General features: G+C 43.1%; 1 protein-coding gene across 1 annotated transcript; it reads left to right on the top strand.

Annotated features, from left to right (window-relative positions):
- Positions 1-5,320: 5,320 nt before the first annotated feature.
- LOC116355555 (BTB/POZ domain-containing protein 16-like) lies at positions 5,321-25,148 on the top strand. Its single transcript, XM_031800005.1, has 7 exons — positions 5,321-5,622; positions 17,427-17,583; positions 18,346-18,439; positions 18,875-18,957; positions 19,876-20,004; positions 24,691-24,831; positions 25,033-25,148. Exons 2-7 carry the CDS (start codon positions 17,541-17,543, stop codon positions 25,146-25,148), a joined length of 606 nt encoding a protein of 201 aa, XP_031655865.1. The 5' UTR covers positions 5,321-5,622; positions 17,427-17,540.
- Positions 25,149-25,497: the final 349 nt, after the last annotated feature.

The raw sequence follows: 25,497 nt of genomic DNA on the forward strand, positions 1-25,497 counted from the left end.
TGCCGTTCCAAATAAAATTGAATATTTTTTGTTCATATAATTTAAAAAGCAGGTCACTAGGTGTAGGCAAAACCATAAGCAAATGGTCAACTGTGATATAACTAAGGAGTTAATCAGGGTGATTTTTCCACAAATAGACAGATATTTCCCTTTCCATGGGAGCAAGATCTTATCGATTTTTGCTAACTTTCTATAAAAATGTATTGGAGTGAGAATTTCTTTATTTTGGGATTTGTATACCGAGTATATCCACATCTCCATCAGACCATTTAATTGGTAAACTACATGGTAATGTAAAATGTGCATTTTTTTTTGTGATCCAATACGTAATATGGTACATTTATCAAAATTTGGTTTTAATCCAGAGAGGATAGCAAAAGTATCTAGATCCTCTAAGAGGCCGTGGAGAGACTCTAATTGTAGTTTTAAAAGAAAACATGAATCATCAGCGTACAATGACACCTTCGTTTTTAAGCCACGGATTTCTAATCCCTGAATATTATTGTTTGATCTAATCTTAGCAGCTAACATTTCGATGACACCTCGGAGTGTGGTGTCAGGAAAATAACCTCACACTCAACGTCAACAAAACTAAGGAGATGATTGTGGACTTCAGGAAACAGCAGAGGGAACACCCCCCCATCCACATCGATGGAACAGTAGTGGAGAGGGTAGCAAGTTTTAAGTTCCTCGGCATACACATCACAGACAAACTGAATTGGTCCACTCACACAGACAGCATCGTGAGGAAGGCGCAGCAGCGCCTCTTCAACCTCAGGAGGCTGAAGAAATTCGGCTTGTCACCAAAAGCACTCACAAACTTCTACAGATGCACAATCGAGAGCATCCTGGCGGGCTGTATCACCGCCTGGTATGGCAACTGCACCGCCCTCAACCGTAAGGCTCTCCAGAGGTTAGTGAGGTCTGCACAACGCATCACCGGGGGCAAACTACCTGCCCTCCAGGACACCTACACCACCCGATGCTACAGGAAGGCCATAAAGATCATCAAGGACATCAACCACCCGAGCCACTGCCTGTTCACCCCGCTGTCATCCAGAAGGCGAGGTCAGTACAGGTGCATCAAAGCTGGGACCGAGAGACTGAAAAACAGCTTCTATCTCAAGGCCATCAGACTGTTAAACAGCCACCACTAACATTGAGTGGCTACTGCCAACACACTGTCAATGACACTGACTCTACTCCAGCCACTTTAATAATGGGAATTGATGGGAAATGATGTAAATATATCACTAGCCACTTTAAACAATGCTACCTTATATAATGTTACTTACCCTACATTATTCATCTCATATGCATACGTAGATACTGTACTCTATATCATCGACTGCATCCTTATGTAATACATGTATCACTAGCCACTTTAACTATGCCACTTGGTTTACATACTCATCTCATATGTATATACTGTACTCGATATCATCTACTGTATCTTGCCTATGCTGCTCTGTACCATCACTCATTCATATATCCTTATGTACATATTCTTTATCCCCTTACATTGTGTATAAGACAGTAGTTTTTGGAATTGTTAGTTAGATTACTTGTTCGTTATTACTGCATTGTCGGAACTAGAAGCACAAGCATTTCGCTACACTCGCATTAACATCTGCTAACCATGTGTATGTGACAAATAAAATTAGATTAGATTTTATTTTATTTGATAGATATGCCGATAGTGGACAACCTTGTTTTACTCCTCTAGATAGTTTAAAGCTTTCTGAGATGTAGCCATTATTTACTATTTTACACCTAGGGTTACTATACATAACCGTAACCCATTTTATAAGAGATTCCCGAAAATTTAAATGTTCTAGGCATTTATATATAAACTCCAGTCGTACTTTATCAAAAGCCTTTTCAAAATCAGCTATGAAAACCAGGCCTGGTGTCCCCGATATTTCATAGTGTTCTATTGTTTCCAGTACTTGTCTTATATTATCTCCAATGTATCATCCATGTAAAAAAACCTGTCTGATTAGGATGAATAATATCTGACAATATTTTTTAATTCTATGTGCCAAGCATTTTGCTAGGAATTTTGCATCACAACACTGAAGTGTAAGAGGTCTCCAATTGTTTTAAATGGACTGGATCTTTATATATACCACTTGGGTCCTGTTTCAGTAATAATGATATCAGACCTTCTTGTTGCGTGTCTGACAATCTACCATTTATATAGGAGTGGTTAAAACAAGCCAATAATGGTCCTTTGAGTATATCAAAAATGTTTTGTATACTTCCACAGGTATGCCATCCAGCCCTGGAGGTTTCCTATCCTTAAACGCCCCAATTGCCTCAAGCAGTTCCTCCTCTGTAATTTGGCCTTCACATGAGTCTTTCTGTACAGATATTAATTTTACATTATTATTAGGAAGAAAATCCATACAATTAGTTTCAGTTAGTGGAGATGGAGGAGCCTGAAATTAAAACATATTCTTAAAGTACTTCCTCTTTCAAAATATAATTTGGTGAATCATGCGTGACTCCATCATTTGTAACAAGCTTTAATACTTTTTTTTTTGGTAGCATTTCTATATTGAAGATTGAAAAATAATTTTCCCCCCATATTCCATCAAGTTCGCTTTATTATTCTAATCTATTACACTGGATCTTTCTTGAATAAGTTCCTCCATTTCTTTGTGTTTTTCCTCTAACTTATTCTGTGCCTCTATGGTACCGTTTTTATTGCTATCTAACTGTACTGTTAGTCCTTCAATTTCCTTTCTTAATATGGACTCTTTTGTTTTATAGATGAGTACTGAACTGCATTGCCTCTAAAGGCACATTTAAGTGTCCCATACAATAAGGTGATCTGCTGTACCTATGTTATGTCTGAAAAAGTCAGTTAAAAATGATTCTGTCCTAGTTCTATACAATTTAATCTAGTAGGCTTTGATTAAATTTCCAATGTCCTCGCCCACGTGGAAATTCTAGAGTAATATATATGCCAATTATGTGATGATCCGACACAATTCTGTCCCCTATCAACACTTTTTAAACTTTTGGTGCCAGAGAGAATGATATAAGAAAGTAGTTAAGGCGACTAGCCATGTATATCTCACTAGGTCAGGGTATTTAAGTCTCCATATATCCACTAATTCCAATATATCCATGACATTCATGATTTCCTTAAGTGTCTGAGGGTGATAGTTTGTAGTGTGATTTCCTTTCCGGTCCATAGAGGTATTTAAGACCATATTAAAATCTCCCACCATAATAATAGAGTCTAGTGTTGCTTGTAGAGTTGATAAATTCTTATATATATTTTCAAAGAAGCTTGGATCATCATTATTCGGACCGTATAGGTTAATAAGCCACATCTGTTTATTGTCCAATAACATATTTAAAATAATCCATCTACCTTGAGGATCTGTTTGGACAATTTGCACATTTGGATCAAAAGTATTGTTAATTAAAACCATCACACCTTTTGAATTTCTTTGCCCATGGGAAGTATATTTTGTCCCCCCAGTTATTTTCCACAAAACTTCATCTACAACTGTTGAATGGGTTTCCAGTAAACAATAGATTTTATATTCCTTCTCTTTTAGCCAGGTAAATACTGATTGTCTTTTCTTATTATCTGCTAGGCCATTACAATTGTAACTGGCTATACTTGTTTCACCACAACTTTCAATTCTTTTTATCAAAATATATGTTTGTAAACATACCATTAAAAAGTAACATGATGATTGAGTGTCTATATAGCTGTACCATGATCTTTGCATTTCTACTAAGTAAACCTCCAATTGGTCCCTACTATTCCACCCGCTAAAAGCCCTCCTCATCCCGAGTTGGGTTGTCATCCCAATGCCCAGCAGACCACCCTCGACCCCCTGTATCCCATAACCGACTGGGATCCATCCTTTGAAAGGATCACACAGTGCCATTTACCAAATTGAAGTAGATTAACTGCCAAATGCATTTCCATCGCCCTCACCTCGATTTGTATTATATATAGCTGTGCATCATCCTCTATTGTCCCTAACATATTTTACTCCTTCGCAACAGTTGTGGGATACACACACACACCCACACACACTCAACCCTTTCCCCCCACACAACCATAAGCTTACTTACTCAACAATTGCACCACCCCAGAGCCCAACTCAAGATAGGTCTTGATTTACAAATGCACTTGCAGTTGCAGCTGCATGAGAAGGCCTGCAAGACCGCACAAAAAATAGGCAAAAATTGAGAGATTTTATTTACCATTGTCACATCCTAGATGATGGAGGTCAAATGTACACCTTTCCCTGAAACACCCACAATACGGTCACCCGTATTGACCATATTCCCAAGCATCTCCATGCAGTCCGACTTTGATTCTGTGCCACTAGGGTCACAATAATATACCCCCTCTCTGAATGTCTGAGTGTGACCCCCCTCCCCATGGGTTACTGCAGCTAGTGTTGCCAGCACTGCCACTGCCTGGGTGGGGTCACCCCACCAGAATCCCCACCGGCTAGGTACAAGGTCATCAAGGTTCTCATTAGCAGCTTTGAGAATGTCCTTGTGTAGTATGCTCTCCCTTTAGGGGGCTTTGGCTTTGCAGGACCAATCCTGCCAAGCAGGCTCAGAATCTTGAGGGGGCAGTGCTGCTCTTGGTCTCTGACCATCATTTTGGCTGCATACAGACCGCTTAGTATCTGGGTCATTCAGGTGGGTGTCTAGGGTATAGGGTTATGGACCGTACCATTAAAATAGGATCATAAATAAATAATTAGATATAATTTATTTTTAAAATGTAGTTCCCTATGATAGGACAATAACAAATCAAATGTATCATCTATTTTAAAACTGTTCCACCATGATAGGACAATAGATAAATAAGACGTATAATTCATTATAAAAGTATATCCATCATCTGAACAGCATTGAAAGCTCTCTCATACCCCGGCCCACAGCAATACATTGGCTCTGGGATAGTCAACCATTTCATTACTCACTCACTCAACTTACAAACATAACAAATCAAAATAAACACACACCACACCATCCACACATACTGTGCCTTCTGTTTACATAGTTTTTATCTTCACTATGTTGAATTAGTGCTTGTGTGTTCAATTAGTTATATGTGAATATACAGTATATATAGAAAAGCTATATTTGTTTTGTTGTATTGTTACAATCCATAACCGGGCTAGAATTGTGTTTATTTTCCTCATCTATGAGAACTTTGTAATTTTTAAAATAACCATGGAGTAGTCTTTGTGTCTCTGAACAACTGGTTATCAATATATAGTTTATCAACGACGAGAGCTACTCGTTTCGCTTTTAATCTATTTTCTTTGAAAATTGGATACAGAACTTTGCGCCGTTCTGCAATTTCCTTCGGAAACTGATCATTCATGACAATTTTGGCCCTAGCAAGTCTTTTACCCAGGCTTTTAACCAATATTTTATCTTTAAATTAAGCAAATTTGGCAGCGATTGGGCGTTCATACCTTTGGCCTCTCTGTCCGAAGCAGTGTACACAGTGTACACGTTCAAGATGGATTTTGTCGACAACTTCGGCGTGGGATCTGAAGCGCTGTAAGGAGGAACTCTCTAACTACAGATTCAGGACTTTCTCCTTCTTTCTCCTGGATACCTGTAAGTACCAGATTCTCTCTCATTGATCTAGTTTGTATGTCCAGTAAGGCTTCCCTCAGAATGGTGTTCTCCTTTTTAATTTAATTCATTTCGGTTTCAATCTTATTGACTGTCCCTTTCAGCTTGTGTGTTTCCTTCTCCAATGTTGCAGCTTTTTCATCACTCATCTCGAGGCTTGCCTTAAACTCTTTTACATCCTTACTAACTAATTCAAGTATACCCAGTTTGTCATTTATTGATTTTAACAGATCGGTTTCGACCTTTACCATTCCCGGTGGTGAAAATATGAAATCGTCTGTGTCTGTAGAAGAGTCACGTTTCCATTTTGAAATCCGTTCCCCCGTCTTACTCTCCGTCATGTTTGGGTGTTGCTTGTTTTCGTAATATTTGTCGAAAAATGTCTCTAGTCTTGAGATTTGTTATGTGTTATTATCCAGATTTAAGGTTATCACCCACCAGATTATGTAGTGCTAATATTTTAGTCTAACTTGCCAATATTGAATATTACGTTTTATCTTGAGGTGCTCTACATACAGTGCCTTGCGAAAGTATTCGGCCCCCTTGAACTTTGCGACATTTTGCCACATTTCAGGCTTCAAACATAAAGATATAATACTGTATGTTTTTGTGAAGAATCAACAACAAGTGGGACACAATCATGAAGTGGAACGACATTTATTGGATATTTCAAACTTTTTTAACAAATCAAAAACGGAAAAATTGGGCGTGCAAAATTATTCAGCCCCCTTAAGTTAATACTTTGTAGTGCCACCTTTTGCTGCGATTACAGCTGTAAGTCGCTTGGGGTATTTCTCTATCAGTTTTGCACATCGAGAGACCGAAATGTTTTCCCATTCCTCCTTGCAAAACAGCTCAAGCTCAGTGAGGTTGGATGGAGAGCATTTGTGAACAGCAGTTTTCAGTTCTTTCCACAGATTCTCGATTGGATTCAGGTCTGGACTTTGACTTGGCCATTCTAACACCTGGATATGTTTATTTTTGAACCATTCCATTGTAGATTTTGCTTTATGTTTTGGATCGTTGTCTTGTTGGAAGACAAATCTCCGTCCCAGTCTCAGGTCTTTTGCAGACTCCATCAGGTTTTCTTCCAGAATGGTCCTGTATTTGGCTCCATCCATCTTCCCATCAATTCTAACCATCTTCCTTGTCCCTGCTGAAGAAAAGCAGGCCCAAACCATGATGCTGCCACTACCATGTTTGACAGTGGGGATGGTGTGTTCAGGGTGATGAGCTGTGTTGCTTTTACGCCAAACATAACGTTTTGCATTGTTGCCAAAAAGTTCAATTTTGGTTTCATCTGACCAGAGCACCTTCTTCCACATGTTTGGTGTGTCTCCCAGGTGGCTTGTGGCAAACTTTAAACAACACTTTTTATGGATATCTTTAAGAAATGGCTTTCTTCTTGACACTCTTCCATAAAGGCGAGATTTGTGCAATATACGACTGATTGTTGTCCTATGGACAGAGTCTCCCACCTCAGCTGTAGGTCTCTGCAGTTCATCCAGAGTGATCATGGGCCTCTTGGCTGCATCTCTGATCAGTCTTCTCCTTGTATGAGCTGAAAGTTTAGAGGGACGGCCAGGTCTTGGTAGATTTGCAGTGGTCTGACACTCCTTCCATTTCAATATTATCGCTTGCACAGTGCTCCTTGGGATGTTTAAAGCTTGGGAAATCTTTTTGTATCCAAATCCGGCTTTAAACTTCTTCACAACAGTATCTCGGACCTGCCTGGTGTGTTCCTTATTCTTCATGATGCTCTCTGCGCTTTTAACGGACCTCTGAGACTATCACAGTGCAGGTGCATTTATACGGAGACTTGATTACACACAGGTGGATTGTATTTATCATCATTAGTCATTTAGGTCAACATTGGATCATTCAAAGATCCTCACTGAACTTCTGGTGAGAGTTTGCTGCACTGAAAGTAAAGGGGCTGAATAATTTTGCACGCCCAATTTTTCAGTTTTTGATTTGTTAAAAAAGTTTGAAATATCCAATAAATGTCGTTCCACTTCATGATTGTGTCCCACTTGTTGTTGATTCTTCACAGAAAAATACAGTTTGATATCTTTATGTTTGAAGCCTGAAATGTGGCAAAAGGTCGCAAAGTTCAAGGGGGCCGAATACTTTCGCAAGGCACTGTAACATCGTTCAGTCCGCCATTACCTTTACGTCCGCCATGGTGCCACTTGCTTGGTAGTGCTATGTACAATGTTGACTCACACTCCCTGTGCTAGTGGACTGTTGACCTTTCTAAGAGCGCTCGCTCTTAGTTTAGCGATCCCCATTATTCCTGTGGTTAGACAGTTCCCCGTACACGCTCTGGATAGTCGACCATTGGGGACCGGGCTAATCAGGGAAGCCACTATCTCCCTGGCCATAGTGACGCAGGGGAGTCACGAGGAGAGAATCAGTCTCTTTCTCATTGACTCTCCTGCGTTTCCCGTGGTACTGGGTCTTCCCTGGTTGGCACGTCATGACCCCACCATTTCATGGCAACATAGGGCTCTTGCAGGGTGGTCGCAAGAGTGCTCTGGGAGGTGTGTAGGGGTTTCCGTTGGTGCTAGACCAGGTCTACACTGTGCGATCACCCCCGACTATGCCGATTTGGCTCTTGCCTTCTGTAAAAAGAAGGCGACTCAATTACCCCCCCATCGATGGGGGGTTTGTGCGATAAATCTCCTGGTGACTCCTGAGAAGTGCAGTGTTTACGTGTATCCTCTGTCACAGGAGGAGACGGTGGCTCTGGAGACATATGTCTCCGAATCCCTGCGTCAGGGGTACATTTGGTCCTCCACTTCACCTGTCTCCTCAAGTTTCTTTTTTGTGAATAAGGATGGAGGTCTGCGCCCGTGCATTGATTATCGAGGTCTCAATCAAATCACAGTGAGGTACAGTTACCCGCTACCATGGCGATTGAGTCAATGCGCGGGGCGTGCTTCTTCACAGAACTGGATCTCAGGAGCGCATACCACCTGGTGCGTATCTGGGAGGGAGACGAGTGAGAGACAACGTTTAGTACCACCTCAGGGCATTATGAGTACCTCGTCATGCCGTACGGGTTGATGAATGCTCTATCAGACTTCCAATCCTTTGTAGATGAGATTTTCAGATACCTGCAGGGTGTAGTGGTGTATATTGATGACATTCTGATATACTCCGCTACACGCGCCGTACATGTGTCTTTGGTGCGCAGGGTACTTGGATGACTGTTGGAGCATGACCTGTACGTCAAGGCTGAGAAATGCCTGTTCTTTCAGCAGTCCATCTCCTTCCTAGGGTATCGCATTTCCACATCAGGGGTGGAGATGGACAGTGAACACATTTTAGCCGTGCGTAATTGGCCGACTCCCACCACGGTAAAGGAGGTGCAGCGATTTTTAGGGTTTGCCAATTACTACCGGAGATGTATCTGGTGTTTTGGTCAGGTGGCTGCTCCCATTACCTCACTGCTGAAGGGGGGTACTGTACGTCTGCAGTGGTCAGTTGAGGCGGGTAGGGCTTTTGGGCAACTAAGGGCTCTGTTTACATCGGCACCCGTGCTGGCCCATCCTGATCCCTCTTTGGCGTTCATAGTATAGGTAGACGTGTCCGAGGCTGGGATAGGAGCGGTGCTCTCTCAGCGCTCGGGTACGCCACCGAATCTCCACCCCTGTGCCTTCTTCTTGAAGAAGCTCAGCCCGGCAAAGCAAAACTATGATGTGGGGGACCGGGAGCTGTTGGCTGTCGTCAAGGCCTTGAAGACATGGAGACATTGGCTAGAGGGGGCTAAACACCCTTTTCTCATCTGGACTGACCACATCAATCTGGAGTACATCCGGGCAGCAAGGAGACTGAACCCTCGCCAGGCAAGGTGGGCCATGTTTTCACCTGTTTTGTTTTTACCCTTTCGTACAGACCAGGTTCCCAGAACGTTAAGGCAGAAACACTGTCCCGGCAGTATGACAGAGGAGCGGCCCGTGGATCCTACTCCCATACTCCCTGCCTCTTGCTTGGTGGCGCCGGTAGTGTGGGAGCTGGACACAGACATTGAGCGGGCGTCACGTGCAGAGCCCGCTCCCCCTCAGTGTCCAGCTGGGCATCTGTACGTTCCGTCTGCTGTACGTGACCGGCTGATCTATTGGGCCCACATGTCACCCTCCTCTGGTCATCCTGGGATCGGTCGGACGGTGCGCTGTCTTAGTGGGAAGTACTGGTGGCCCACTTTGGCTCAGGATGTGAGGGTTTATGTTTCCTTCTGCTCGGTGTGCACCCAGTGTAAGGCTCCTGGGCACCTTCCCAGAGGTAAGTTACAACCCTTACCCATTCCACAACGGCAGTGTTCACACCTGTCGGTGGATTTCATAACCGATCTTCCACCTTCACAGGGTAACACCACGATCCTGGTCGTTGTGGATCGTTTATCTAAGTCCTGTCGTCTCCTCCCTTTGCCCGGTCTCCCTACGGCCCTACAGACTGCGGAGGCCCTGTTTACTCACGTCTTCTGGCACTATGGGGTTCCTGAGGATATAGTGTCTGATCGGGCTCCCCAGTTCACATCGAGGGTCTGGAGGGCGTTCATGGAACATCTGGGGGTCTCGGTCAGCCTTACCTCAGGTTTTCACCCTGAGAGTAACGGGCAGGTGGAGAGAGTTAACCAGGATGTGGGTAGGTTTCTGAGGTTTTACTGCCAGGACCGGCCAGGGGAGTGGGCAGTGTTCGTGCCCCGGTCAGAGATGGCCCAGAACTCACTCCGCCACTCCTCCACTAACCTCTCTCCTTTCCTGTGTATATTGGGGTATCAGCCGGTTCTGGCTCCTTGGCATCAGAGTCAGACGGAGGCTCCTGCGATGGATGACTGGTTCCGGCGCGTGGAGGAAACATGGGATGCCACCCTTGCCCATCTGCCCACCGCAGTAAGGCCCCGATGTTCGCACTGGGGGACCGGGTCTGGCTCTCGACCCGAAACCTGCCCCTCCGCCTGCCCTGCCGGAAGCTGGGTCCACGGTTTGTGGGGCCATTTAAATTCCCGAGGAGAGTGAACGAGGTATGTTATAGGTTACAGCTTCCCCTTGATTACCGCATTAACCCCTGGTTCCATGTGTCTCTCCTCAGGCCGGTGGTGGCTGGCCCACTCCAGGAATCTGAGGTGCGAGAGGTTCCTCCGCCCCCTCTGGACATTGAGGGGGCCCCGACGTACTCCGTTCGATCCATCCTGGATTCGAGACATCGGGCGAGGGGCCTTCGGTACCTCGTGGACTGGGAGGGGTACGGTCCGGAACAGAGATGCTGGGTTCCGGAGGAGGACGTGTTGAACCCTTCTATGCTGCAGGATTTCCAGCGTCTCCTTCCGGATCACCCTGCACCTCGCCCTCCGGGTCGTTACCGAGACCGGTGTCGGCGTGCTGCTGGAGCCTCGCGTCAAGAGGGGGTACTGTCACGACTTCTGCCGAAGTCGGTTCCTCTCCTTGTTCGGGCGATGTTCGGAGGTCGATCACCGGTCTTCTAGCCATCTCCGATCCATTTTTCATGTTCCATTTGTTTTGTCTTGTTTTCACACACACCTGGTTTCAATTCCCTAATTACATGTTGTATATTTCCCCTCTGTTTCCCCCGATGTCCTTGTCGGGAATTGTTTATTTGTAAGTACTCGTGCTATGTGTTACTGGTGCGCTATGGGTTTTGCACCCATGTGTTTGTTGTTTTGTATGCCGTTAGTTTTATATATTAAACTGCTCCAGCTATTCACCAAGTTCTGCTCTCCTGCATTTGACTTCCCTGCCACCAGTTATGCACCCCTTACACACTTTCATTTCTCCTCCTGTCTTCCGCTCCCTCTTCTTACCCTTTCTACCATTCTTCTTAAACAAACCATCTCCATTTTTCCCACCATTTTTACCCGACTCAAGCTCACCCTCTTCAAGCTCAGTCTCTCTCTTAGACCTCCTCTCCCTCTCCTTTTCCCTCCATTCCTCCTCCGTTTTCCAAGTATACATCTCCTTATGATAATACTGCACTACTCCTGACAACCATCTTCTTCTTGTTTTCCCTAGGGAATCAATTTCCCTTTGCAGCCTGAATGGAGGATGCTTTATGTAGGAATCTGTTGCCAGGGGACACAAGTATATTACCAGCTGGGCTGACTGTGTTCACACCTAGAGGAAATACCAATGACAGTACAGTATGAAGGCAGAAAATGCTTCTCCAATAGAAATCCCAGATCATGCTTGTAGGTGATGTCATGGTGATGCTAACTAGCTGAGCTCATGCGCAGAAACACGTCATCGGGTTTAATGGTTGTCTCGCAACAAACTGCACATGTGCAGGCCTTCAAATCAAAGGCACACCTTCGATATCGAGTAAAGTTGTTTTTGACGAAAATGAAAATGTGTCAGTTTGATATTTTCACGAGGTTGGAGTAAAAACATGTTCAACTACTTAAGACATGGCTCAAATCTAGGTTGTGCCTTATATTTAGAGAAAATTAACAACTAAAGAATCATTTTTCACTTCTCTCATTGACTTCTTAAACCCCAAACCCACGCCTGGTCTGCTTGGTCTATTTCGCAAGCGTTCCTGGAAGTCTGACGATGTTGCACCTCTGGGTTTAGAAACTCTGTGGTAATAGCACAGATAGAACAAGGAGAAAATTATTTCACACGATGTATAAAGCTGAAGCATCCGGTTGGAATTCCACTCACCACCAAATACGACCTGCAGTGGGAGAGTATGGAGTGAGACGGAACTGGGCAGATATTCAGCATATTTTCTCATCAATTAATTATTTGATCTCAATACAGTTTTCTGTGCCCAAAACAATAATCTGTTATGAACAGAGTGGATGACATTTTGCAGACTTGACCATTTGCCAAAGTATCTAAAAAGGTTTTTGTTTAGAAGGAGTGCAAGGGCGAATTGGGTAATTGCACATGAGCACTTCACATAGTAGGTGTTCCCTAACGGAAATATGCAAATTCATGCTAGAACGCACCAATACGATCTTGCTAGCTCGTGCTTGGCTCTGCCCACCTCCTTGCTTGTTCTGCCCACCAAGCATAATTTTCTCCAAATGGAAAGGACAGGCTGTGGTATATCTTGGGATAGTTATACAATTATTAGAGTATCACAGTATGAGTCATACGTGAGCTGTTGTAACTACTCAAGGGATATGTTCTGTGTTGGACTGTGACTTTTTCCACATTTTGTTACGTTACAGCCTTATTATAAAATGTATTACGTTTTTTTTCTCTCTCATCAATACAGTACCCCATAATAACAAACCAAAAATAGGTTTTTAGAAATGTTTGCTAATTTATAAAAAAATAAAAAAATCATATCACATTTACATAAGTATTCAGACCATTTACTCAGTACTTTGTTGAAGCACCTTTGTCAGCGATTACAGCCTTGAGTCTTCTTGGGTATGACGCTACAAGCTTGGCATACCTGTATTTGGGGAGTTTCTCCCATTCTTCTCTGCAGATAATTTCAAGCTCTGTCAGGTTGGATGGGGAGCGTTGCTGGTTCAAGTCCATGCTCTGGCTGGGCCACTATAAGACATTCAGAGACTTGTCCCAAAGCCACTCGTGCCTTGTCTTGGCTGTGTGCTTAGGGTCATTGTCCTGTTGGAAGGTGAAGTAGGGAAGTAGGGAAACTCTGCTTACCATGGGATTTGCAGCCATTGTGGTTGCGACCATCTTCTGGATGGTAGCAGATTCCGAGCTAGTAGCCTCTCCCCATCCTCTCTGCTCCAACGAGGCCCGGCTTCCACAGGGGGAAGGCCAGAAGTAGACTACCCCGCTGACCTGAACCTTGACCCGATGACCGCGCCGACCAGAAGAGAAGAAAAAGAGGACATGAACGTTATGGGGTTTTCCCCGGGTCAAACACTTTCTTACAATTAGCTAGTAATATCTCTGCACTACAGAATGGATCAGATTGTTGGGGTTGTGGATTGTTACCAGACAGTGCTGAGACTATGCCTTTACTAGCGATACCCCTAGGTGCTTATGAAATATTGATGTGGACCAAAGCAGCTGACCTTACAAACAGAGCGCTTGATTGGGTGGAGGATAGGGTGTTTAATATGAGAATATTTGATTTTAATAGTCCCACCTCTCTGCGCAAGCAACCCATCACCCTGGCCTAATCTCCCCCAGGTTATTTGTGTTATATAGCAAATGGAACCGGTCTCCAGTTGGGGGAAAGTATACTATTATCTGCCTATGAATTGGTCAGGATCCTGCTATGATGCCTATGTTGTTCTTGCTGTGCGTGCTACCCCAGTCCCCAAAATCACCCTTTTCTCATTTGTAGAAGGAGAACCCTTGTAGCTGGCCCCACAAAACAGGTTTTCTCTGCATTACTTCAAATTATGGCATGACAACTGTGCTTGATTCCATTTGAGAACTAGCCAATGAAGTAGAAAGATTAGGTAATGTTATTGCCACTGAATTGAAAGCATTAACTGCTGAACTTGTTGCCACACATACCATGGTCTTACAAAATAGATTGGCTTTGGATATTCTCCAAATGGATAAGGGGGAGGCTTGTGCGGTGGTGGGGACAGAGTGTTGTATTTACATCCCAGATTCCTCCATTGGGGTTGCTAAGTCTGTGGCAACTATCAGACAGGTGGTAGCTACTGTAAACAAGTGAGATATTGAGTGGGGTTGGGATCTGTTTGCATGGGTGAGAACTAGACTGGGGCACATTGGAACTCTCGTGTTGCAAGGTCTCCTAGGCCTGGTTGGAGTCCTTATGCTATCACTCTGCCTGTTCTCATGCCTGGTGACCTTGGTGAGGAGATTGTGTGAAACAGCAGAATCTCTTCCCAACCAGATGGTCATGACCACCGAAGTCAACTTGAATGACCTGACGGATCTCGCCACTGATTCACCCTTTATTGGGAATCCAAATTGCCCTATTGGAGATGATAGTGCCTACTGCCATCGAAATGACCCCGATCCCTACGAACCTCCCTTTTCCCTGGATTGTTATTATTAAATTACCTTTTCGGAGTTTCATTCAGACCACCCTTTCTGTGTAAAATGCCAATTTCCCATCAACCAGAAGGTTTTCAATTCTGTCGGACAGCTCAGATACTGTATGTCATGTATGATGATGCCTACGGTTTCCATGGCATCAAAGTGGGAATTGTGGAGGCAGAATTTGGGGTGAGCTGTTGTAACTTCTCAAGGAATATGTTCTGTGTTGGACTGTGATCTTATGCCTTTCATAGACTCCTGGTATGTCTGCCACCTAACACAAGGCCATTGTGTTCCGGAACGGTTGCTTCTATTGAAAGTGTGATTGTATTATTACCTCCCACTATATAAGGGACATATATCCCTTTATTCTTGGAGTTCTTCCCTGTGAAATCAGAGGTGGATCTCCCCTGCTGCTGCTTGTATTAAGGATGTTTCTATTATATCATTAAATTGTCTCTGTCTTAATCTTTGGATCGAATTTTCCACAGCAATACCCATAAAACCTAGTTGTCAAACAGGGAAATGGTTCCAATCGTTTTCCCATCATTAATTTTTCCCATAGGGGATTGGTATTTTCTTTGATAAAGATGGAATCCGCAGTAGGAAACCGTGCCACTGGCCGCCCGCCACCATTGTTATTGTTTTTGTTGCCGAGCTGAGGAGCATCCAGCAGCATAGTAGAAACACAATGTGCTCTTCTATCGTGCATGCAACGATGTCCGAGGGGAAGGGGAGGGGGGGGGGGGGCAAACATTGTGATAACCAACCCCACAATGGGGCCGATTGTCACAGGTGGACAGAGTGTGTTTGATGGTTTATAACTCTATGTTGGGATAAGACAAGAGGATAAAAAGGGTCCCCATTTCAACCCAATACCTTGGTCTTTCTCCTAATATTGAAACGAGTCCTGTAAGATATACACTGGTGCTGAGAAATACACATGAGAGTAAAACGTGTGACAACCAACCCTGGTCTCCCCTTCCATTCTGTAGGCGTGTTGAAAATGTCTTCACCTGTCCTAGAAAAGTCTCGGTCGCCATCAAATAAGCAAAAGTTTGAAGGCACAGTTTGATGGACCAGTTGCATGAAATGATGCCTCCGATCAGAACACGCTCACCAGATACCTCATAGGAGCATCATTCATCAGAAAAAAAAATGTAGTCAAAAAGTCAATGTAATTTTTTGAATGTCTGGTTGGTGGTCATGTGGGCGGGTACGTTTTCAACGTAAATATTTACTGTTGTAGGTTCCCCATGGAAGGCGCTGACTAAACTCAACTCTAACGATGTACTTACAGTACTTCGTACATGAAATACATGTTTACTGTACTTACAATATTTGCTGTTGTAGAGTCCCATGCACCTTGCTGACTAAACTGAACTCCACTATGTGCTTCCGTTGATGTGAAGTACATCGTGGAATTTACTTTAATCAGCACTCGGCAACCTTCACCCGGACCGATTTATAACAGTAGATGTTGGTTAACCTTTATTTGATCAGGGAGTCATACAGTAAAGATATTCTGTGATTCCGTAGCCTCTTCGATGTGGGAGACCTGGAGCTAAGAGGCTGGCTACATGTAGCCTACATATGAGATTATTGCCTACATCTGATGTGTGGAGTTGTATTGTATCCACACCCACTGGGTGTATCATGCATGTAACGTTAAATGTAATTTGGTTTGAAATGTGAATTTGGGTATTTGTGCACTTCTATTCTGTTTGACTTGACGAAGATCCCGCTAGTTGGTAATTATGTTATTTTCAAATTAATTGATACACAGCGGTGATTGACTTGGACATAATATGTCTCACTCAATTAATTTCTGGACTGACTGGGGTTTTTGGGCACATAGATTGTGACTTTCAATTGAGAGTCAAATTAATTCATTGACATCTACTGGGAAATGCTTTTTAATGTGGGGCCTAACGTATAGGAATAGACGTAATATCTCCTGTACAGATTCACTTAACGGCGAAGTGACCATTTTCGCGATAATTTTACTTCTGGGTAACGGATATTAGCCTAGACGTGGTCCCTATGATAATGTGGCAGTGCAGATCAATTTCAATGGTCAAGGAATCGGACCGTGTGTGCGTAATAATCACCTGTCACTTGTAGAACATCTTGATTCTATTTCGAATGAAAGATTTTGACAGTTTTTTGCAAAGGGTCCCTTTTCTGTCTTTGGTGTGAGAGGGGATCCCGTGTGGCGACGATGACACATATATTGCCTATGAATGGAGGTGGATGCAGCTCGGGCAACTCTATTGGAAAAATCTTCGGAAACCCTCTATTTCATAGGGGTGTGACGTCTGGCTTTGCGCCCGTGTAAGTCAGAAGACATAGAAATACCTAACTCTGTGATTAACCGTTATTAACGACACTTTGCTAAATGCACATTCCCGATCTTGATGTGCATAGATCAGTGTTGAAGGCTCCGGTCAAGGCATTCCGAGGCCATTTGTCCCTAGAGAGAATGGTGAGAGAGACATGTGGAGTTATACTCCCCAGTACTGATAGTTCGACATTTTTATTTTACTTCTAGCAGGGTAGTTGAAGGACTAGAACAGAACCACGATTATTGCTGTGTCAAATTGAGTAGGTTAGAGATACATCGTAAATGTCCTAATCCTGACAGGCAACCAATGATTTATAGTAATCAGTCTTTACCTGAGAGCTGCATGAGCTGGTGCATGAAGGGACTATAGGGATCAGATGAGCATGAATGTGTACCAAACATTTCTATCTTAACCATATGGTTATATTTTCTATCTTATCTTGTTATTTTGACTGGTTACTATTTGTGTCCAGCTGTCTGCCTCCTCACATGGCCGTCAAAGGACACAAGCAGGCCACACCAACCGCTGGCAGCTGCGCCACCCCCTTGGCAGTGATCTGCTGGGGCAAGCACAAGCTGAGAGAACCATGAGAGTGGCCCTCAACACATCACTCAGGACCATAAGGACAGGTGTGTGTGTGTGTGTGCGACCTATGTGCTACAGTTTGACAGAAGTTTATTATCCTAAGATAAAGGTCTTGAAGGGTACAGTATTAACAGTGTTAAGATTAGTTGAGGTTGGCAGAGGGCCTTGGTTCTTCAAGAGGTACTCCTCCAATGTTACCACAGAGCTCTAAGCCAGCCGAAATCTGTATGTGGCATGCTGTGTCCACAGTGCCAATGTCAGTGTGACCCAACCAAGAGCCCTGCCTACCAGGAGGGGTGCTAGACCCGATTGATGCCAACCACGCCAACCTGGTGTTGAGAAACTGGCAAAGTTACGGGGAGATTGGCACCTGGAGAGATCTGACAGCAGCCGGTTTCCAACTAGACTGGCAGTGCCATCCCAGAGACAATTAGGCCTTTGACATCTTCCAGATACGCTGTGTGCATCTGTGAGAGCAGAGGAGAGTCACAGGGGAAAACAATCGCTGATAAACTAAACTATTATGAATACTTTGTAAAGGTTACATTGGGATGCAAAATGCAGAGTAAAGTTGAACACGAGAGGTTTTTATTCAACACGGATCATTTGGGGGGGGGGGGGGGGGGGGGGGGGGGCGTTTACAGTATCACAACAATTTCAATGCCAATCCATCATTGCACCTCCAAACTTAACGTGAAAGTCTGCCATTGTTACTGTCACAGAGTCATATGTGTCTACTGTTGAGTCCAAACCCCCCTTGTGTATCACCCCTCTCCTCACCCCTCTCCCGTCTGTTTGTTTTCCAGCTGAATCTCCACAGCCCTGCACTCACGATGAGCCCCCCCTGCCACGGCTTACCCTCCCAGCGAGCACCAGCCTGCCCAGAAGCCCCAGACGCTGGTACGCTGCCAGGCCCGCAAGGGCAAACACTGACAACCATAGAGAAGGAGAGACAGAGGGAGGACAGTTGATCGGACATTTGGGGCCTGCTGCCAGCCGCATGCAACCAGTGTGGAGCAGGCTGCATGCCACATTGGAATATGATTATCTTTCATTTGGTCTGCTTTTGTGTGGAGCACAATGGCCACCATAAAGGGGGCAGACCCACCTGTAGAGTTGGTGAGATTGTCACGCTGGGAGCGTTTGGGCTGGACGGGAGGGGTGACTTCTGATTGGGACAAAATGGTTGCGTTCTGAAGGGCTCACCTTGTGTTAGTTCGCCTTTTCAAGTTGCTGACAAGAGTTAGATGATTTTCCATGAGTTAGGTGTTTACCATTTGAGTTTTTGATTTGTGTGCTTAGGATGATGTGTTTTTGTGTGTATTTGTTATGTAGTGTTCCAGGTCATCCCAGCAAGGCTACACCAGAGGACCTGTTCTACCTCCTGTCCCGCAGTGTTGTCCATTACAACCAACCAGGTTTTTCTTCACGCCTGTCCATCTGTTTCTCTCTCTCTTTGTGTCTCTCACTCTCATTCTCTCATTCTCTCTCATTCTCTCTCTCTCTCTCTCTCTCTCTCTCTCTCTCTCTCTCTCTCTCTCTCTCAATTTTCAATTAAATATGCTTTATTGGCATGATGTAACAATGTACTAATTGTCAAAGCTTACTTTGGAGATTTACAATATTAACATAATTAAAATAATAATAATCAATATTGTCAACGGTACAACAGTAACAACAATAGTCAAGGGTCAAAATAACCAGACATTGAACAATAACAATAAGCGTAGAGGACATGTGCAGGTTGGTTGGTCTGTCAGACACTGTCCCTCATCTCATGGCAGGCAGCAATGTAGTGCGCTACCAACCCACAGCTCTCTGCGTTCTCCCCCAACTGGACGGGTAGCCTATTCTCACCAGAGAGCTCTTTGAAACCTTGAATAAGGGGTTCAAATTGGGGGAAATGACACTCAATTTAAAACATAAAAAAAAAAATGCAGCTCTGTCTCTCTCTCTCCGTCTCTCCCTCTTTCTCTGTCTCTCTCTCTCCGTCTCTCCCTCTTTCTCTGTCTCTCTCTCTTTCCATCTCTCTCTTTCTCTCTCTCCCTCTTTCTCTCTCTCTCTTTCTCTCTCTCTCCATGAATGCTGTTTCCATTTATTTTCTCCCCTCTTGCTCTTTTTAATAAGGTGAAATATGTAATGTACCATTTTTAAAGTAAAGTAACAAAATGCTTGGAGGGTGCTGTGTCACTGAAAGGTTGACGACCCCCAGTTAAAAAATGTGCCATGAAAGGTCATGATACCGTAGCAGTGGGAGCTGTCAGCATACGTAACGTCAACAACAACAACAAAAGCAAAAACTTGCCTGGCTCAGTGTGTTGTCTGTTTGTTGTCAGACGTGGTGCTGGAGTGCCTGGGAAGCCAGTGGGAGCTGCACTGCCCTAATCTCACCAAGTCAGGCACCCTAAGCAACCTCTACATGTCAACCAGACAGCAGAGGGCAAGGAGCCTTCAGGACAGAGCAGGTGCGCTTCTTAAATGTGTCTCCCAGAGGCCAGAGTTCTGATCTGATTACAGTATCTCTGCATCTCTTACTGACTTTGCTATACTTTTTAGCGTTATCTGTGCTGTGTGCTGGAGATAAGAGTATTACAACCCTAATGTCTCTGCATCCTCTCTCTGGTCTTATGTGTTGTGGGAGACGGACTTCCCAGCTAGCACATTTGGCTCCTTGGAAGTTGTGGAAACGTACATTTTCCGTTTCCCATTGGATCTAGGAACGAATCCATAAGTGTCCTCACCGGAAAAACTGACCGTTTTTTAAAAAACTTTCTGAGAACTGAAGTGAAAATGTTGTCTGTTCTGTGAATGTTTATTTTAAGTTGCAGGGAGGTTCTGAGAACATTTTACTCTGGTTCCTTTGAAAGTTTTCCTGGGAGGTTTTATTAATGTTTTGAGAATGGAATTTATAGGTTATTTGTAGTTTTAACTTCCTTAAAACTTTTGTGGAATGTTTGAATAAGACTTTTAATAACACTGCTAGCTTATTTTGGGGTAACTTTTTTGAACTCCAAGTACAGATATGACACGTAGAAATCATTTTCTTTAGGCATTAATTACACAAACACGTGTATTTTTTTTATTGTGACACGGCATCCGTGAGATTCAAACCTATAATCTACTGTCCTCTATCCATGGAGTCCACTGTGTCACCAAATGGAGCTGAACACACTAAACAAAGAAAGAGGATAGTGTTTTGTTGATGCTGAGAACATAATGTATATGTTTTTAAATAACATTCTTAGATTCTGACCACACCGCCCGCGTCGCGTGCGTTACAGAATAAATGTACACATACATGTTATTCAATCATTGCACCCACACTGCTCGCGCGCGCCTGTGTTGCCAAGCACTAAAATAGAAGTCAGTTCTATTTGTGACGCTGAACGCGGTGCAAGTCCCTCTCCCATCTTCTCATTGGTTTATAGAAGCATCTACCCACGTGCCATCTCCTCATTGGTTATACCCACATGGGTAACTGAAAGATGAACTGAGGTCGGTTGGTCAGTTGTGGTAAATCACCTCATTATGAAAGTTAGATGCCATTCGCCGTATAAAGTCCAAAGAAGAAAAAGCCTGGAAGGAGGAGAGATGACTAGAAACTATTCAGTTGACCGTTTTATGTGTGGATTAATTGTCGGAGTAGAGGACCTTGTGCATTTCAGGTAAAATAACAACTCAATGTTTATATCCTAGGACAAATTGACTAGCAACAGCAAGCTAGCTAAATAGAACAAATTAGCTAGCAACTGCAAGCTAGCTAGCTAAATTGCCATAAATGTTTATTGCTTTTCGACCTGTCCCCAAATTAATATAATTTGTTCAGAGTTTGTTTTGATATTTCAATCTGCGTGTCGTGATCGCTTTTGGTGTGGGGGGACAAAATCAATTTGTGCACGATGGCGCATGTGATCGCACGCACCCGCCCGTTGTGGGCATGGTGTTAGAACGTTCTCTGAACGTTACTAACGTTTTCTTGTGGTTTTTATGGAAAGTTTTCTTATAGTTCTCAGAACAATTTGAGAACATGACTTTAACACTTAGAGTCGGTTTCCGTGCAACACGAAAATCAAGTAATATTCATGAATATGTTATTCAATGCATTTCTTTGGGCTAATAGCAATAAGTAGTTCGTGTTTTTTTTTCTTTTTCTCAAAGGTATTTTTATTTGGCATTTTTTATGATCAGATCCCCTACCAAATCAAACCCACCCTAACCCCCCTTGCTCCAACAGAACACACACAGATCCCCTACCAGATCAAACCCCCCCTAACCCCCCCCCCCCCCATTCTCCAACAGAGCCCCACCCCAATACCAGACTTAAAGAATTTAAATATAATTTTTATAATATAATCAAATAACATAAAAAACTAAAATATAATCAAACAAAAATTAAAGAAGAGTAAAAATAGTGATACAAATTCTAACTTGGGTTGGTTTATGTCGTCCATGTCTAACTGGGTCCATGTCTTCTACAAAGGATAGGAAAGGTTGCCAGACATTATCAAATGTAATTGCAGATCTCCTAACGGAGTAGTGCATTTTCTCTAGTTTGAGATGTTGCATAACTTCCTTTATCCAATGGTTAAAAGTAGTAGGAAACCTATCTTTTCACTTAAATAGTATAAGAAGTCTAGCTAGAAGAGTAGTTAGTACATGTCAGTATGTTGCCCACAGAACTGTTTAGAGGGGCCTCCTGTGGTGCCACTCCGAGTAATGAAAAAAAAAGCAGATTGTTTATAGTCCTCTCCACTGAATTAGAAAACGTCTAAAAAATGGATATCCAGAAATCCGTCACTTTTGTCCAAAACATGTGCAATAAAGTAGCAGGAGCCTGCTTACGTCGGTCACACGTGGGATCTATTTCTGATCTAATCTTGGATCATTTTGCCTTTGACCAATGCAGCCAATTAATCATTAAAAAAAATCTCTGGTAGACAAATAGATGAAGAATTGAATTGTATTCTCTGAAGCATATTCTGCCAAATTTCATCTGAAAGTTGCTCACCTAAGTCCTCTTCCCATTGGTTTTTAAGAGATTATCAAATACTTTTAAAAATATATATATTTTTGATACTTACAGGGGTCAATAAATCCCAAATCAAATAGCTAAATGATCGTTGGTATGACCTTCTTAAAACAATTCCATATGTTACCTTAGTAGAAACCCAGCCCTGGGCCCTTAGATCTTGTGAGGAAACTTGTAGGAAATGTTAGAAACATTGTTTTTTAACGTTCTCTGGACTATTTGAGAACATTCTCAATGTCAAATCAGTTGGCAAACGTTCCTAGAACATTACCAAAATTGAAATGAAATGTCACCATGTTTGAACGTTTAGTAAACGGTCTGTTAAGTAATGAAATACCAAGAAAATAACATATTTTTTGTCAAGTTCCTTAAATGTGCTGACAATGTTCCAAAGCCAAGCAACTAACCTGCACCATTCCTAGAACGTTGTGGGAAGGTTGTATGCAAAATAACCATAGGACAACCACGCTCTCACCAAGCTCTAAGAAACATATGGTTCTCAGAACAAAATGTGCTAGCTGGGTTGGCCCTATTCACAAAAGTTAGTGCCAAATGCTTGTCCTCTGACGCCATTTTTAGGAAATTTGTGAGGAACTAACACCTCTATATAATGTTTTATAGAGACAATCCAGAATTCAGACAGATGGTTTCCATTAGTCCCTTCCGCAAAGACATACAGTATGTGATTAGATTATTGTGTTCTCCCCCAGCATATAGGTCTCATTTTTCTCATTCAGTAAATAAAACCAATAAATTGTGTTGTGTAGTGTTGTGTAGTTGATGTTTTCTTGATGTTTTTCTTTTTTCACTGCCTTATCATTGCTATATTTGCATCTTAGGTGTATCTTTAAGTGTGTCTTTGTGTACAGTTGTGTAAATATCTACAGTTGAAGTCAGAAGTTTACGTACACTTGGGTTGGAGTCATTAAAACTTGTTTTACAACCACTCCACAAATTTCTTGTTAACAAACTATAGTTATTTCATGTCAGTTAGGACATCTACTTTGTGCATGACACAAGTAACTTTTCCAACAATTGTTTACAGACAGATTATTTCACTTATAACTCACTGTATCACAATTCCAGTGGGTCAGAAGTTTACACTAACTTGACCATGCCTTTTGAAAAAAGGTTGGGAAATTCCAGAAAACGATGTTATGGCTTTAGAAGCTTCTGATAGGCTAATAGACATAATTTGAGTCAATTGGAGGTGTACCTGTGGATGTATTTCAAGGCGTACCTTCAAACTCAGTGCCTCTTTGCTTGACATGATGGGAAAATCAAAAGAAATCAGCCAAGACCTCAGCAAAAAATTGTAGACCTCCACAAGTCTGGTTCATCCTTGGGAGCAATTTCTAAACACACAAAGGTACCATGTTAATCTGTACAAACAATAGTACGCAAGTATAAACACCATGGGATCATGCAGCCGTTATACTTCTCAGGAATAATGAACATCGTTATGTTTGGAGGAAAAAGGGGGAGGCTTGCAAGCTGAAGAACACCATCCCAACTGTGAAGCACGGGAGCAGCATCATGTTTTTGGGGTGCTTAGCTGCAGGAGGGACTGGTGCACTTCACAATATAGATGGCATCATGAGGCAGGAAAATTATGTGGATATATTAAAGTAACATCTCAAGACCTCAATCCTATAGAAAATTTGTGGGCAGAACTGAAAAAGCGTGTCCGAGCAAGGAGGCATACAAACCTGACTCAGTTACACCAGCTCTGTCAGGAGGAATGGGCCAAAATTCACCTAACTTATTGTGGGAAGCTTGTGGAAGGCTACACGAAACGTTTGACCCAAGTTAAACAATTGAAAGGCAATGCTACCAAATACTAATTGAAACATTTTGACCCACTCGGAATTTGATTAAAGAAATAGAAGCTGAAATAAATCATTCTCTCTACTATTATTCTGATATTTCACATTCTTAAAATAAAGTGGTGATCCTAACTGACCTAAGACTTTTTACAATGATTACATTTCAGGAATTGTGAAAAACTGAGTTTAAATGTATTTGGCTAAGATGTATGTAAACTTCCGACTTCAACTGTATGTAATCTGATTACTTCAGAAGTACAGTAGTTGTAGCATGTGCCTCTTCTTGCATGGACCAGGAAGTGGTAAGAATGGGAAAGACAAGGCATACAGCCGACCTGGCAGCAGCAACTCCAGCAGAGACAAACAGAATGGGAAAAAACCCGCAGGCCCCCTGGTCCTCCAACTCTCTGTGAAAGAAGCCACCGTCACCAAAGAGGGTAGCTACAAGAATCATACACCCATGACATACATACAAGACAAATTTCCCCCTCGGGGACCAATAAGTAAATCCTAATTCCCATTGACAAACAGTACATTTGGTTCAATGACAGTTAATGTACCCATATCGCTCATACAGTATACTCACGGCTGATGAATGAAATTAATGGTCAGACTGTTAACCCTGTGGTTTCCCCCAGCCCTCTCCTTTGCCCTCAGGACCCTCTATAACCCAGAGGCATGTCCTGAACACTGGGGAGAGGGGGTGCTCTCTACCGCCGCCCTGCTGGGTCTGCCACACCTTTTCCAGAGGTGAGCCAGACTACCACACCACACTACTAGTCCTGGGGAACCCATAGGAGTGCATATTTGTAACACTAACACACCTGATTGAACTAATCAAGTGCTTGATGAGTAGTTGAATCTGACATGCTAGTGCTGGGTTAGAACAAGTACGTGCACCCCTGTGGGTCACTAAGTTCCATGTTTGAACGTCGCTACGCAACACTGTCCAGCAACACCGTTGGGAGGATCATTGTGTTGTAAAACAATGCTGTGGCGCTTCAACAACGGGCCATCACTCAGCCAAAACGGGTTCATCCTCTTTTCAACAAAAACAAGGTCAAGGAGGAACAGGAATGAACTTTTCCCTGCTTGTATACATG

The sequence above is a fragment of the Oncorhynchus kisutch genome, linkage group LG20 (genome assembly GCF_002021735.2).
Source record: "Oncorhynchus kisutch isolate 150728-3 linkage group LG20, Okis_V2, whole genome shotgun sequence".
NCBI lineage: Eukaryota > Metazoa > Chordata > Actinopteri > Salmoniformes > Salmonidae > Oncorhynchus > Oncorhynchus kisutch.

Excerpts from the sequence above, each read along its gene's own strand:
- LOC116355555 (XM_031800005.1), top strand. The coding sequence starts at position 17,541 with ATGAGAGTGGCCCTCAACACATCACTCAGGACCATAAGGACAG. Across the intron at positions 18,958-19,875 it reads TGTCCATTACAACCAACCAG|ACGTGGTGCTGGAGTGCCTG; the intron begins GTTTTTCTTCAC and ends GTTTGTTGTCAG. Across the intron at positions 24,832-25,032 it reads AGCCACCGTCACCAAAGAGG|CCCTCTCCTTTGCCCTCAGG; the intron begins GTAGCTACAAGA and ends GGTTTCCCCCAG.